Source organism: Muscardinus avellanarius (assembly GCF_963383645.1).
Source record: "Muscardinus avellanarius genome assembly, chromosome: 13".
Classification (NCBI taxonomy): Eukaryota; Metazoa; Chordata; class Mammalia; order Rodentia; family Gliridae; genus Muscardinus; species Muscardinus avellanarius.
This window is the reverse complement of record NC_137799.1, coordinates 8,259,964-8,275,757: the sequence shown is the minus strand read 5'-3', so window position 1 is coordinate 8,275,757 and position 15,794 is coordinate 8,259,964. Positions and strand designations below refer to the sequence as shown.

The 15,794-nt window shown below is 55.7% G+C and overlaps 1 protein-coding gene across 11 annotated transcripts in view; it reads left to right on the top strand.

Moving 5' to 3' along the window:
* Window positions 1-15,794, top strand: part of DNM1 (dynamin 1) — a gene marked incomplete at both ends in the record, with an annotated part of 50,902 nt that overhangs the window by 22,276 nt on the left and 12,832 nt on the right. For 6 of the 11 annotated variants that reach the window (XM_080709059.1, XM_080709057.1, XM_080709056.1 and 3 more), the window contains 9 exons: window positions 241-383; window positions 491-626; window positions 814-881; window positions 3,439-3,577; window positions 8,308-8,394; window positions 10,760-10,830; window positions 11,011-11,062; window positions 11,263-11,274; window positions 14,235-14,348. In XM_080709059.1, coding sequence (XP_080565185.1) covers window positions 241-383; window positions 491-626; window positions 814-881; window positions 3,439-3,577; window positions 8,308-8,394; window positions 10,760-10,830; window positions 11,011-11,062; window positions 11,263-11,274; window positions 14,235-14,348 — 822 coding nt within the window. Of the gene's footprint in view, window positions 1-240; window positions 384-490; window positions 627-813; window positions 882-1,905; window positions 2,045-3,438; window positions 3,578-8,307; window positions 8,395-10,759; window positions 10,831-11,010; window positions 11,063-11,262; window positions 11,275-14,234; window positions 14,349-15,794 lie in introns of all 11 variants that reach the window. The other 5 variants (XM_080709060.1, XM_080709058.1, XM_080709054.1 and 2 more) reach the window with 3 other exon arrangements.

Sequence of the window (15,794 nt, the reverse complement as noted above, 5' to 3'; positions counted from 1 at the left end):
CCCTGGGTTCCATCCCCAGTACCGCACAAAACGCAAAGAAAGAAAATTGAGTTATGCGCTCAGAATTTCAGTGGAGTCTGTGAACACCTGCTGAGGGCCGGCCGGGCCACAGGGCAGCGCTGAGCCCGCCTCTCCGGCCCTCAGCCTCACCACCTCCCCCGGCATCCTGCCCTCTGCCTGGCCCGTGGGCACCTGGGTTTGTGACTGTGGCCTTGACCCTCTCTTCACCCCCACCCCCAGCAACTGACCAACCATATCCGGGACACACTACCTGGGCTGCGGAACAAGCTGCAAAGCCAGCTGCTGTCCATCGAGAAGGAGGTGGAGGAGTACAAGAACTTCCGCCCCGATGACCCGGCTCGCAAAACCAAGGCGCTGCTGCAGTGAGGCTCCCCAGCCCCGACTCCCCCTTGCAGCACATCCTCAGCCACGGGGCTCCCCGGGCTCCCTCCACTGGTCATGCCGCTCAGACCACACACTCTCCCCGCAGGATGGTCCAGCAGTTCGCGGTGGACTTTGAGAAGCGAATCGAGGGCTCTGGAGACCAAATTGATACGTATGAACTGTCTGGGGGTGCCCGCATTAACCGGATCTTCCACGAGCGCTTCCCCTTTGAGTTGGTCAAGGTAGGACGCGATGCCCAGGGCAGGAGGGCACAGGACGGTCTCCTCTCCCACGTAGGACTTCATGATCCGACCCTTGGCTGGCCCCAGCCGAGGCCCTGGGCCCCAGCTCCGGAGCAGGGGGCCCTGGCTTGGCTTCTCAGGTAGCGGTGACAGGCCTGCACCCCTTTCTCTCTGCTCTTCTTCACAGATGGAGTTTGATGAGAAGGAGCTCCGACGGGAGATCAGCTATGCCATCAAAAACATCCACGGCATTAGGCATGTACTGGGACCAGGGAGGGGCTGAACCTCAGAAAGCGGGGGCCCAGCACTGAGGCTCGGGAAGGACCTGAGAGTCCTGGCCTCCAGCCCCCTTGACCCTTAACTCTCTGGCTGCAGGCTCCAGCTAGAGGAGTCGGGTGGAAGGCTTGGGCCACCTGCTCCCTGCAACCACCTGGCCTCTTTTGCTGTCCCTGGGAGCAGGGCACAGGGGGCCAGGGAGGCACCTCCTAGGGCCAGGCCCCTGCTCTCCCCAGGGGGAGGTGGCTCCATCCCCTGCTGTCCAGGTGTCCCAGCAAGATGCTCACACTCCGGAGGGGGCCTGGGGCAGAGTGCCCAGGTAGGGCTCTGTCCCTTTAGCATGGGCAGGAGTCTCTCAACCTTCCAAACCCTCTCACAGCCCGTTAGCCTAGGGCTGCCCACCCACCTGCCTCCCTCCTAGGTCACCCAGGGTCTTTGGATCAGGAAGGATGGGGAGGTCCAAGCGGCTCCTTAAAAGCTTAGACCCCCTTTAGGGTCCCGGAGCTGCCCTGTGCTCGTTCAACGGTTCCATTCAGCAGAAACAGTCAAAGCACCTACTATGTGCCAGGGAGAGTGAACCAGATGGAAATACCCCTGTGTCCGCGCAGGCTCAATTCCAAGGTTGGGCGCAGAATCGACAGACTCATAACTGCATTGGCCAAGATCCAGGAAAACATCTCTCTCTTAATCTGAAAAGCAGAAAGCTCTATTCCTGGAAAGGCTCTCAAGGGGAACCCAGTTGGGCCATTTTCGACCCATTTCTGACCACAGAACCCTTCATGGAGACATTTAAGAGTCAGCAGACCCTGCCTTGCTCCAGAGAGCGCGAGGGAAGCCCCTCACTAGAACCCCCGCCCATGTTGCAGCCGGGGACTCTGAGGCCCAGAGAGGGGAGCAGGAGGCCCCACCCCGCACAGCTCAGGCGCTCGGGTGGGGCCGTGGCCTGGCACTCGGCAGGCGCTGGCCCGTGACACTGTGCCCTTCTCCCGCTCCGGGCATTCAGAACCGGGCTGTTTACCCCAGACATGGCCTTTGAGACCATTGTGAAAAAGCAGGTGAAGAAGACCCGAGAGCCGTGTCTCAAGTGTGTGGACATGGTTATCTCGGAGCTAATCGGCACCGTTAGACAGTGCACCAAGAAGGTAACCGCTGGCCGGGCCGCCTGCCCACCCCGCACTGCTGCCGGGCACTCCCTCCCCACGTCCCCGCCGCCTCCGCGGTAGCATGTACAGGCCTCAGCGGGGTGGGGGACGCAGGTGACCACAGACCCACCTCCTGGCTCCAGCCCTGGGGACCAGAGGAGTTGGATGCTGGTAGACAAGGACCAGGGCTGGCCATTTACCCAGAGAGCTCCCGAGCTCAGGGAGAATAGAGCTGGAGGGGACCCTGAGCCCCTCCCTGGCTACAGAGGTGGGTCATCTTTGGGGACTGCACGGAGGGGCCCGGAGTCAGCTGAGGTGCAGGGCCTTCTTGGGTGCCACACTGGGAGCCTGGCTAGAGGGTGCAGAGGGCCCAGGACCCGCGGGTACCACGATCCCTGCGGGCCTTCATCCCCCATCCTCACCCACCCTCACTCAGCCCTCACCAGGCCCCCCCTCCATTCACAGCAGCCTTCCAGGGACGGAGCTGCCTCCTGTGGGCGACACCATCCATCCGAGCCTCGCAGGGCGGGGCCGGGAGGACAACTCCCATTTTCCAGTGGGGAAACCGAGGCTCGGGGGGCTGAGTGACTTGCCCAAGGTGGCAGAGCTGTCGCTGGAAGCCAGGGCTTTGGACTCCGAGTCCAGTGCTTGTTGATTCCACCCCCAGCCTCCCTCCCTCCCTTGTCCCCACGGCCGCTGGCTCCTCCATCACCCCCTGCACTCTTCTTGTCCTCCTCTTCTCTCTCTTTCTGTCTTTTGGAGCTGCGTTCCCCAGGCCCCTTTGGAGCAGAGGCGAGGGATGCCCCTTGAGGAGAAAGGGAGAGGCAGGGAAGGGGCAGGGGGCTGGAGAGCGGGGGTCACTGCCCCCCAGAGCTTCAGCCACGGCTATGCAGATAGAGGCCACTGGAGTGGGCAGCGCACAGCCCGGCAGCTAGACCCTGGAGGAGGCAGGGGATGGTGCTGGGCTGTCAAGTGAGGGGAAGTAAATGCCCCCGGAATCCTAGCCTTGAGCAGGATGGTGCGTGGGCTCCTAGCCTTGTCCCGGCTCTCCACCTGGGTGAGCTCCTGAGAAAGCCCCGAGGCTGCAGATGAAACGGAGCTGGAAGACAAAGTGTGGACAGGCCTAGTGCAGCGGGCGGGAGGCGGCAGTTCTGGAGCGAGGGTCCGAACGCGCAGCTCTCCTCCTCGGGGCAGGGGCTCGGCCCCCACGGAGCCCCGGGGGGTGCGACCCCGCGTGGCGGCAGGGAGGGCTGGGCCCCACGCTCACGGTGTCTTCTGTTTTCTCTCTTTCTCTGTGTCGGTGTCTCTCTCTTCCCCCATCCTGTTCCCCCTCCCCGGAGCCCGGCCGCTTGGCTCTCGCGCCCGCCTCCCTGACCCCTCCTCCCCGGGTGCAGGACGGGCCTCTTCACACCTGACCTCGCTTTTGAAGCCACAGTGAAAAAGCAGGTGCAGAAGCTCAAAGAGCCCAGTATCAAGTGTGTGGATATGGTGGTCAGTGAGCTCACGACCACCATCAGAAAGTGTAGCGAAAAGGTACGGCCGCCTGGGCGGGGCTGGGCCTGGCCGTCCCTCCTCCCCTGCGCTCAGAGCCACCTGCTGAGCGGACCCAGTGCCTTCTGGGCTCCCCACAGGGACCCAGGCACCCACGCAGGCTACCAGTGCTCAGCTCTCTCCTGTCCTGTCCCTGCCAGAGGACTTTGCTTCCTCGCTGGCCCCATCTGTCACTAAGAATCAATGATGCTTGGCGTAGTGGCCCATGCCTGTAATCCCAGGATTTGGGAGGCTGAGACAGGAGGATCGCAGGTTCGAGGACAGCCTCAGCAAGCAGTGAAATTCTCAGCAGCCTAGCGGAACCCTGTTTCAAAACATAAAATTGAAATAGGGCTAGGGGTGTAGCTGGAAGGTAGAATGCCCCCGGATTCCATCTTCAGTATCACCCCCCCCCAGAAAAAAAATCACAGTGATAATAGACGATGCTCGTTGCTACCTGAGCAGCTACTATGTACAAGCACTGGCTTAAGTGCTTGCCCTCACTGACTGAGTCTTCTCAACAACCCTCAGAAGCGCTGCCGTCCCCGTGTTACAGACGTCCAAGTGTCTCAGGAAGGAAACTGCAGAGTGGGACTCAGATGGAGGGAGGGGTCTGGGATCAGGGCCTCCTGGGTGGGCAGCCACCGCAGTCCCGCAAAACCATTTCCCAGTCCTGCCTGAAAGCGTATGGGATTGCTCTCTGGAGGGTCGCCTGTGCGTGGTAGACAGGGTCAGCCCCTTTCGAGTTCTGTGGCTCCCTTTAGATGCCTTTTTCCTATTTGTCTGCTCTTGAGCATTTGGGGGGATTTTTAGCCAGGCAGGCCAAGGCAGTTCTTCCAGTGGTGTGTGAGAGAAGAAGCCATTGTCTGCAGGAGCTGCTTTTCTAAAATTTCAGCCTCCCCCATCACCACCAACAGGCGAAAGCAGCCTCTGGATGAGGCCCAGGCTCTGCTAGGTCTGAGAAAGGTCCCCGCGCTGCAGGGTGGATGCGCCTCTGTTTCTAGTTTCCAATAAGCACCACCTGATTCTTTTCTACCGAGCACTGCATTGCGGAGTCCTTATATGGGGCGGCATAGAGATGGACCCCTGCCTTGTAGCTGCTGGGCTGCATTCCGCTGCAGCAATGTGGCACCAGGTGTATGCTCAGCCCGCTGATGGGACAGCGAGGGTGCCCCAGCCCGTCTCATTTCTCTCTCTCTCCCTCTCTCTCTCTCTCTTTTTTTTTTTTTTTTGGACCTGGTTAATAGATGATAAGCAGCTGTGGCTTTAAGAACTTTTGCAAGATTCCCTCTAAAAACTTTTATAGTTGTATTTCTCCAAGTCTTTTTTGTTTTTGTGGCAGTAGGGATTAAACACAGGGGTGCTCTACCACTGAGCTGCACCCCAGCCCTTCTTATATTTTTATTTATTTGTATGGTGTGTGTGTGTGTGACTGGAGATTGAACCCTCAGCCCTATTTTTTATCCTTTATTTGGAAACAGGGTCTCACTAAGTTGCAGAGGGCCTCACTAAGTACCTGAGGTTGGCCACGAACCTGTGATATTCTTTTCTCAGCCTCCCAAGTACTGAGTTTACAGGCGTGTGCCGCCATGCCCAGCCTGCTTTTTCTTTTCTTTCTTTTTTTTTTTTTTTCTTGTGGGTCTGGGGATGGAACCCAGGGGCATTCCACCTCCAAGCTATACCCCCTGCTGAGACAGGAGGATCGCAGGTTTGAGGATTGTGTCAGTACGTAGTGAGATGCTCATCAACCTAGTGAGAGGTCGCTCTTTCAAAATAAAAAAAAATAAGCCGGGCGTGGTGGCGCACGCTTGTCATCCCAGCATTCGGGAGGCTGAGACCAGAGGATCGCGGTTCGCGGACAGCCTCAGCTACTTAGTGAGGCCCTCTGCAACTCAGTGAGACCCGGTTTCAAAATAAAGAATAAAAAATAGAGCAGGGGGTGTGGCTCAGAGGTCAAATGCCTCTGGGTTCCATTCCCAGACCCACAAAAATAAGTAAATAAATAAATAAATAAAATAGGACTGGAGATATAGCTCAGAAGTAGAATGCCCCAGGATTCAATCCCCAGATACAAAAAAAAAAAAAAAAAAAAAACAAGCAAACAAAAATTATTTGGCAAGAGAACAAGGTACATAGGACTGTTTCTTCCCTTTTTCTTTTCGGTAATGAGGATTGAACTCAGGGTCATTGTACCACATTGTACCACCCTGCAGAGCCCCCTCCATTTTAAAACAGAGTCTCACTAAGTTGCCGAGGCTGGCCTTGAACCTGGGATCCTCCTGTTTTCAGCCTCCCAAGTACTGGGATTACAGGCGTGCGTCACCATACCTGGTTGAATGTTTCTATTTCTACTTCACAAATTTAAGTCGTATTCAAATCTTTTAGTTATTTCTATGATTTTTTGTGAGTGGAAAAATTGGTCAACAAAAATGCTAGAAAGGAAGACTTTGGTCTAAAGAGAAGAAAATAATGTGTTTCCCTTCTGCTTTGTTTAATAGACAGTAGTTTTTTCTTTAGATAGCAAAACCTACCTATCTTTGTCTTTTTTTTTCTTTCCCCCAAGTTTAGCAAGTCAGTCCTGCCAGAGGTTTGATAGGGTTTAATTCTAAGTTCTCCTAGCTGGGATTAGACTTTCCATTTCTAGAGAAATGTAGAGTCATTTAGTGTTGGGTACAATTCATGCTGCTGTTCAGCCCTCTACCGACCCTGAGAAGGAAGGCACCGGTCCCACCCCGGGCTCCCGGAGGTCCTTGAGAGCTTCCAGGCAAAGGCTGGCTTTGAGCCCAGAGCCCCGGGCTCCAGCGGCTGCGTCCCTGACCACTAAACCAGTGGGCTCCAGGCTCACTGTCCCGCTCAGCCACGGACTCAGACAGGAAAGTTCCATTAAAAAAGAAAAAAAAAAGAAAAAAAAAAACTGGCTTCAAGTCCTGGAAATGCTCAGAGGCAGCTAGAATGGAAAAAGATGCTCAAAGGGAACAGAACTTCTCGAGGGGCCGCAGCTGCCCTGTCTTCGGCGACACGCGGAAAGCTTGAGAAATGTAACAGCCAGGCGGTTAGGGGAGGACTGGTCATGCTCTTGGCAAATTGCTTGTCGCCCCACCCGCGCTGGGAGGGAGCTCGGGGCCACCCCAGAGGCCTGGTGGTGCTGATGGCAGCGCAGAGTCTCTGCCCAGACTCGGAGACTTGCAGGAGCGGGGTCCCTTCTTGAACCCCGACGGGCAGCGGGCCGCTGCAGCCAGCATTCCTAAGCCTGGTCTGGGCTGCCCCACCCCAGGTCCCTCGCTCTCCGCCGCCTCGGCCACACCCTCGGCATGGCCACAGGACGGTGGCACGTGGGCACCCTCACGTCTGCCTCTCCTGGCTGGCATCCTGGGTGGCGCTTTCCTTTCTGTCCTGCCTCTCCTGACCGCCCCCTCCCAGCTCCTTGGCCTCCATCTCGGCCTCAGAACCACCACCTGTGGCCCAGGTGTCCCTGAGGAGCCTGACCCCGGCCTGGGAAGGGGTACAGGAGCCATCTTAGCGTCCCCCCACCCTATGTCTGACCCGGGGAGGGCAGGCAGAAGGTGGGGTATGGGGGCGGTCCCATCGGAAGCTCAGTGAGCCTCCCCGAGCAGGCGCTTCACAGCTGGAGGGCTCACCCATCCATCCTTCATCCATCCCTCATTCCCTCAACATGCCCTCCCTGAGCACTGGCGGTGTGCCGGCCCCGCTGCACCCCGCCTTTGGGACAGTTGCTACCTAGCTGGATGGGGGAGGTTGGGGTGCCACCGGGGGACCCCGAACTCAGCTCTCAGCAATTGGGGCGTGGGTTCTGGGAGGGATGACAGCCACAGAAAGTCGCAGTAGCGTGTGTCACCTGTGTTTGTCCAGAGCACGGCGGGGCTCAGTGCAGGGCTCACAGACAAAGAGGGGTCCAGAGCTACGGGGGGTGGGGGCAAGGTGCTGGTGCGCTCCCACCCCAAGGGCTGGGGCGGAGACAGTGGCCAGCTCAGAGCTGGCGGCTGTGGCTGGGATGGTGCAGTCAGCCAGGGGCATGCAAGGGGAGACAGAACCGGGTGGGTCCTACAGAGAGGACCCAGGGCCCAGCCAGGCCCCGCGGGGTGCTGCTCACGCTGCCACCCCCACCTCCGCATGGCTGTGCCTCGCATGCCTGTGCTGTGGTCCTGCATGTCCTTGATGTGACTGCTGGTTCCCCCTGCAACCCTCCCCTCCTCAGCTCTGACAAGGAGCATCGCCTGTCCCCAGCCTGACCAGGAGGCCACCCGGCACCTTGGGCCTACCCTCCCCCAGTTCCTCCTGGATAGAACACTGGGGGATGGTCCCTGCCCGATTCCCCCCTGGCTGTCCCTCCAAGCCTTTAGGGAGGCAAGGGCCAATGAACGTCCCCAAAGGCCCCCACCCCTCGGGTCATTATCCAAGATGGCTGCCACCCAGAAGGCAGCGGAGAGCAGGCTGGTTCCCCAGGGGGTGTTTCCCCCGCGGGAACGGCCCCTTCCCGCCATGGAAGACGGCCTGTAACCAGGAAGACCCTGGAATTGCCAGCTCAAGTCCACGCTTGGGGGAAAGGGGTGGCATGGCCTGGTGCCATCAGCTTCCTGGGACCCCAGGCCCCTCCCCGCCTTGCTGGCATTCTGCGTGCCTCCCGCCCCTGGACCCCGGGCTCCGGTGGAGGTTGGGTGCCCCCTGCCCATGCCCCCATGCACGTGGCTCTCTCCCCTCCCGCCCTTCCCCAGCTCCAGCAGTACCCGCGGCTGCGGGAGGAGATGGAACGCATCGTGACCACGCACATCCGCGAGCGGGAGGGCCGCACCAAAGAGCAGGTGAGCCCAGCTCCACTAAAACTGTCCTACACACTCCTCTCCAGCTTTCTGTCTCATCCTATGATGTTAGGCTCTTCTTTCTCCTCCTCCTCCTCCTCCTCCTCCTCCTCCTCCTCCTCCTCGAAACACAGTCTCACTAGGTTGATGAAAGTCTCACAACTTGCCGAGGTTGTCCTCAAAACTGCAATCCTCTCTCAGCCTCCCAAGTCCTGGGATTACAGGATGCACCACCACACCTGGCTCCTTTTTCTTTTCCTCCTTCTCCTCCTCCCTCTCTCACCTGCTCCCTCTCCTCCTTTTCTTTTTTAATGCGGCAAAGTACTCAACATTAAATGTGCTGTTTTAGCCCTAAGTGTGCAGCTCAGTGGTACCGAGTACATTCACATTGTGGTGGGACCGTCGCCACCATCCGTCCATCCGTCCATCTATCCGTCCATCCAACCCTTGTCATACTTCAAAGCTGAAACTGCCCCCATTAAACACAGCTCCCAGCCAGGCGTGGTGGGCACACTTGTAATCCCAGCATTTGGGAGGCTGAGACAGGAGGATCATGGTTTGCAGCCAGCCTCAACTACTTAGTGAGGCCCTTTGCAACTCAGTGAGACCCTGTTTCAAAATAAAGAATCAAACCGCCGGGCATGGTGGCACACCCTTGTAATCCCTGTGCTGGGAGGCTGAGACAGGAGGATCGCACAGGTTCGAAGGCAGCCTCAGCTATTTAGTGAGGCTCTCAGCAACTTAGTGAGACCCTGTTTCCAAATAAAACCTAAAAAAAAAAAAAAAAAGAAAAAAAACAGGTCTGGAAGTATAGCCCAGAAGTAGGAAGCCTCTGGGTTCCACCCCCAGTACCACCAATAAATAAATAAATAAATAAATAAATAAATAAATAAATAAGGCTGAGGGCATAGCTCTGAGGTAGAATGAACCTGTGTTCCATCCCCAGTACCAAAAAAAAAAAAAAAAAAAAAAAAACAACAACAAAAAAAAACATAGCTCCCAGGAGGGTATGGTGACACACTTGTAATCCCAGTACTTGGGAGGCTGAGACAGAAGGATCATAGGTTTGAAGCCAGCCTTGGCAACTTAGCGAGGCACTGTGCAACTTGGGGAGACCCTGTTTCCAAATAAATAGAATCAGGTTGGGGGTATAACTTGGAGGTAGAATGCCTCTGGGTTCTATCTCCAGTATCAAACAAACCCCACAATCCCTGGAACTCCCCACTCCCCTTCCCCCAGCTCCTGACAGCCACTTTTCTGGGGGCATTCTACCTCCCAGCTATATTCCAAGCCCTATTTTATTTTTATTTTGAAACAGGGTCTTGCTAGGTTCTGAAAGTTTCACTACGTCTGAGGCTGTCCTTCAACCTGTCATCCTCCTGTCTCAGCCTCCCAAGTCCTGGGATTACAGACATGCACCACGCCCAGCTCACCTTCCTCTATGAACTTGACTAGGGCCCTCATAAGAGTGGAATCATACAGTATTTGTCCTATTGTATCCAGCTTATTTCAGGTAGCATAATGTCTTCAAAGCTCAGTGGATGCTGTAGGTATGTGCCAGAATCATCTTCCTTCTTGACACTTGAATAATATTCCATTGAACATGCATACCATATTTTGCTTACCCACTTTGGGTTGTTTCCCTGGCTATTGTTAATAACGCTGCTATGAAGATAAATGTATAAATATGTGTTGGAATCCCTTCTTTCAATTCTTTGGGGTCTACATCTAGAAATGGACTTGCTGGGTCATAACAGCAATTCTCTGTTTGATATATATATATATATATATATATATATATATATATATATATATATATTCGGGTCTGGAATAGAACCCAGGGCATTCTACCTCCGAGCTACACCCCCAGCCTTATTTTTTTTTTTTATTCTTCATTTTGAAACAGGGTCTCATTGAGTTGGGGAGGGCCTCACTAAGTAGCTGAGGCTGTCCGCGAACCTCGATCCTCCAGGTCTCAGCCTCCCGGATGCTGAGATTACAAGCGTGCGCCACCACGCCGGGCTCAAATTCACGCTCCTATCAAGTGTATATGATATAGTCCTTCTCCCCGTACTTGTGCCCACAGCGGCCATTATCAATACTTATTATCATTTGATGGATTAAGAAAGGTTCTGAGTGGCGTAACTCAGATCTCCGTACTAGTGAATGCGGACATTCTTCAGTAGTTCTGTTCCGTGCATTCCTTCTGTGAACCCCACATGTGCGCTCTCATCATTCTGGCTTATTCCTCTCGTCGCTCACTTACTGATTTGAGGGCCTCTTACGTATGTGGGAGCTCACGTAGTCTTCTCCATTTTTAAACTTTGTGCTGTCTCCCCGCTTGCTGGCTCGCCTGTGCGCCCCGAAGGTCATGCTTCTCATCGATATTGAACTGGCGTACATGAACACCAACCACGAGGACTTCATAGGCTTTGCCAAGTGAGTGGCTCCCTGGGTGGCACGGTGACGCGCGCGTGTGCATGTGCGCATGTGCGTGTGCGTGTACAGAGCCCGGGCCTGCGGGTCGGCCTCCGGGTCCTCTGGCCCCTGAGCGGTGGGCGGTGGAGCTGGGCCTCTTCCGAGGAGAAGTTCTGAGCATCCTCCCCGCCTCCCCGTCAGTGCTCAGCAGAGGAGCAGCCAGATGAACAAGAAGAAAGCTTCAGGGAACCAGGTGAGCGCACTGGGTCCCGGCCCAGGGGAGGAGGGTGCTGATGGACGCTGAGCTCGGAAAGCCCCCTCCCTGGAGGAGAAGGGCCCTCCAAGAGCCAGGGAACCTGTCGCCTTCAGCCACGAGCCTCCTGCTCGGCCTCAGTAACTCTCTCTCCTCTCTTCCCGATGCTTCTCGTGGTTGCTATGGTTACCTCTTTGCAGGATGAGATTCTGGTGAGTACCAGGACTGGGGCTCTTGGCTTACACGGTGACGGGGAGGGTCCGTCCGCAGGGGGTGGGGGTCTTCAGGGGACAGGGAGCACCTTTGGCTTGAGCCACTTGCACACAGCGGCACACGAGTGCTCCACACCTGCTCACAGGCCGAGCACGGCCTAGGCGCGCGCATCCCATCAAGCCGTCCGTCAGGCTGCCTGGGCTGCGCACCTGCTTCAGGCAGAGCTAGACCCTGCGGGCGCAGGCACTCTGACACTGGATTGGTGCTCCTGGAGCGCCTGCTGCATGGACGGGCGGATGAATAGATGGGTGGGTCGATATTTAGGTGGATGTTGGATGAAGGAATGTAAGAGACACTTTTTTAGGAAGCTGGCAATCGCTCCATCAACGTGGAGTAAAGAGGTGAAGGAGAGGTAAAGAGACAAGTCCCTGCTCCCTGGGCTCCTGCCCTCGGTCCTTCAGATGTCTGCAGAAGAATCACTCATCAGGAGCCCTGGCTGGACCCCAGCTATCCACACGAACCTCAGGGCCTCTGCCTTTCCCCCAAAGGGAAAGGGTTTCCAAAGGCTGTCGTTTCCTTGCAAGAGTCTAGATGGTGAGCCGGGCGTGGTGGCGCACGCTTGGAATCCCAGTACCTGGAAGGCTGAGACAGGAGGATCGCAGGTTCACAGCCAGCCTCAGCTACGTAGTGGGGCCCTCTGCAACTTAGTGAAACTCTATTTCCAAATAAAGAATAAAAAAAATAAGGCTGGGAATGTATCTCGGAGGCAGAATGCTTCTGGATTCTCTCCCTATTACTGCAAAAGAAAAAAAAAAAAAGTCTAGGTGTTTGTGTCTGGCTTGAAGTCCATTTCCCTCCCAGACCCTGAGAGGAGGGCTGGGTCTGTCTTGTTTACCATTAAATCCTCAGCCCCAAGCCCAGTGCCTGGCACGCAGTAGGTGTTCAGTGGAATGAGGGATGAGTGGACGTACCGTCTCAGGACAGTGTGGTTCAGCTAGCACGCACTGGAATGTCCGCTGTGCTGGCCCCTGGACAGGAGTCAGCCTGCCCTGCACATGGAGCCCCGGGCCCGCAGGCAGGCCCCAGCCCAGGCCCCTGAGCACCCAAGCTGGGGCCGATTCTTGTTGGGGCTCCAGAGCAGGGCTTTGGGTGAGCAGGGAGGAGTCAGGGTAGGAGCAGGGTGGCAAGGCCTGCTGGTCAGACCCTGCAGTATGGGGTGCCGAGGCACTGTGGGCACTCTTTCTGCCTGGCACGGCGCCAGGGGGATGGTGGGACACCTGTCCCCTGTGTCCCTGTGAAACGGCCCAGAGCTCTGTGGTCTCCCCTCGGCTCAGCTGCTGACAGGCCGTGTGGCTGGAGTGCTCTGCAAGGCTCTTAGGAAACCAGAGGGCTGGGGAGGGCCCCAGAGGCCTTGACCTCAGGCCCCAGCCTTCCGGGATCTTCTCTGGATACTCAGAGAAGCAGCAAAGACTGGTGAGGGCTGGGAGGGAGGAGGAGCGGCTCCCCACAGGGGGCCTCACAGGGGGCTGGACTGTGACCCTGTCCTGGGAGTGGCACCCACAGGTCCTGGTCTGTGGTGATGGCTCCGGACTCTGTAAGGGACAGCTGCTGCCTGGCATGAAAAAGGGCCTTTGCTTTTACTCTGAGGGGAAAAAGGGAGCCTGAGTAATTCACAGTTCAACCCCTACCCCTACCCCTACCCCTGGGGGACTGGGGCCAAAGATTCTTAGAGCTGTCCTTACATAGCGTGTAATAAATTATAAATATTTATCCAGCCAGGCATGGTGGTGCATGCTTGTAACCCCAGTACTTAGGAGGCTGAGAAAGGTGGATGGCGGGTTCCAGGACAGCCTTGACAATGTAGCAAAACCCTCAGCCCCTCAGCAACCTAGCGAGACCCTGTTTCAAGCTAAAATAAATAAATAAATTAGGGTCGGGTTCAGAGGTAGAATTCCCCTAGGTTCAATTCCCAGGATCACAAGTAAATAAATAGTGATCATCTTCTGTCTGCCAAGCACCTTGCAAAGTGTTGAGGCCTACCCACGAGCAGGATAATTACAGTTTGGCAGAAGAGGCTGCATCAGCAGACTGCTATCTGCCTTTCTCCCTCTCTCTCTCTCTCACACGCACACGCACCCACACACAGACCACATTAAGCTGCAGTCATCGTTATCGCAGAACAGCTATGAGCGCGATCAGAGGGGATAGGGGATCCTGATTTACCCTGGGGGGCCAGAGAGGCCCGGCTGGAGAGTGTGAGTTCTGAGTCGATATCCAGAGGGTGAGTAGGTATTTGCCGGGCAAAAAGAACAGCAAAGGCACAGCAGCGCATGCAGAGTTCCTGAGGTCAGAAGTAAGTCTGAGACTGGATAAGACCTTAGGCTGAAAACACGTTTGGAGTTGTCCTACCTAGACAGATACGACGTGTGTGTGTGTGTGTGTGTGTGTGTGTGTGTGTGTGTGTGTGTGGTGCTGGGGATGGAACCCAGGGGCATTCTACCTCCAAGCTACAAACCCAGCCCTGTTTTTTATTCTTTATTTTGAAACAGGGTCTCACTGAGTTGCGGAGGGCCTCGCTGAGTAGCCGAGACTGGCCGCGAACCCTGATCCTCCTGTCTCGGCCTCCCGAGTGCTGGGATCACAAGCGTGCGCCGCCGCGCCCGGCTCAGATACAACTTCTGTACACTTTTATCCATAGGAGCTCATCCCCTGCCAAAGCCACCAGCCCCTTTCTCAGACAGCCATGGCTGTCAGAAGGCTCTTGAGCCTGAGCCCACCTCTGCCTTCCTCTGTCTTCTACTTGTTCACCAAGGATTCTAACCAGGGAGCCTGGACCCCACACGCTCCCTGACCTGCGGGGCCTGCGGGAGTTGGTGGGGGTGGACTTTGAATGGCCGTCTCTCCTCCACGGGGAGGTGTGGCCCCTGTCTACTGACCTCCCGCCCCTTCCCACCCCCAGGTCATCCGGAAGGGCTGGCTAACCATCAACAATATCGGAATCATGAAAGGGGGCTCCAAGGAGTACTGGTTTGTGCTGACTGCTGAGAACCTGTCTTGGTATAAGGATGACGAGGTAAGTAAAGGGCCACTGGCCACCAAGGAGGGGGGCTGGGGGCCAGAGTCAGGCTCGGACCCTACCACAGGCTTTAAAAGAGTCTCACAAAGCCGGCGTGGCGGCGCACGCTTGTAATCTCAGCATCCGGGAGACTGAGACAGGAGGATCCCCGGTTCGCGGCCAGCCTCAGTTACTTAATGAGGCCCTTTGCAACTCAGTGAGACTCTGTTTCCAAGTAAAGAATAAAAAAATAGGGCTGTTTCAAAATAAAGAATAAAGCCGGGCGTGGCGGCGCACGCTTGTAATCTCAGCATCCGGGAGACTGAGACAGGAGGATCTCCGGTTCGTGGCCAGCCTCAGTTACTTAATGAGGCCCTTTGCAACTCAGTGAGACTCTGTTTCCAAGTAAAGAATAAAAAAATAGGGCTGGGAGTATAGCTCAGAGGTAGAATGTCCCTGGGTTCCATGTACATGCCTAATCCCAGTACTTGGGAGGCTGAGACAGGAGGATCTCAGGTTTGAAGCCAGCCTCAACAACTTTTTGAGACCCTGTTTCAAAATAAAAAATAAAAGCCGGGCGTGGTGGCGCATTCTTGTAATCCCAGCATTCGGGAGGCTGAGACCGGAGGACCGCGGTTCGCCGACAGCCTCGGCTACTTAGTGAGGCCCTCCCCAACTCAGTGAGACCCTGTTTCAAAATAAAGAATAAAGCCGGGCATGGTGGCGCATGCTTGTGATCCCCGCGCTTGGGAGGCGGAGACAGGAGGATCGCGCAGGTTCGAAGCCAGCCGCGCGCGCTGGCTTAGGAGACCCTGTTTCCAAATAAAAATATGAAAATAGGTCTGGGAGTGTAGCCCGGAGGTAGAAGGGCTTCCAGGAACTCCAGTACCACCAAAAAATAAATAAAGAAAGAAAGAATAAAAATTGGACAGGGGGTATAGCTCGGAGGTCAAATGCCCCTGGGTTCCATCCCCAGACCCGCAAAATAAATAATTAGTTAATTAATTAATTAAATAAAATATATATATATCTTGGGCTTAGAATGCCTCTGATTTCAATCCCTAGTACCAAAATTCCATAAAAACCGGGTGCAGTGGCACACACCTATAATCCCAGCTACTTGGAAGGCTGAGGCAGGACTGCAAGTTTGAGGGCAACCTCTGCGATTTGCAATTTAGGGTAAGCCCTGTCTCAAAATAAACTAAAAAGGGAGAGAGATAAAGGTCAGTGGTAGAGCGCCCTGGGTTCCATCCCCAGTAGCACAAGAGGGACGTCCCAGAGAAGACTTCTGGGTGAGCCGGGCGTGGTGGCGCACGCTTGTAATCCCATTACTTGAGAGTCTGAGACAGAGGATTGCAGATTTGAGGACATCCTCAGGAACTAGTCTCATCTACCTAGCAAGACCCTGTTTCAAAATCAAAGTAAAAAATAGAGCTGGGGGTGTGGCTGACAGGTACAGTGCCC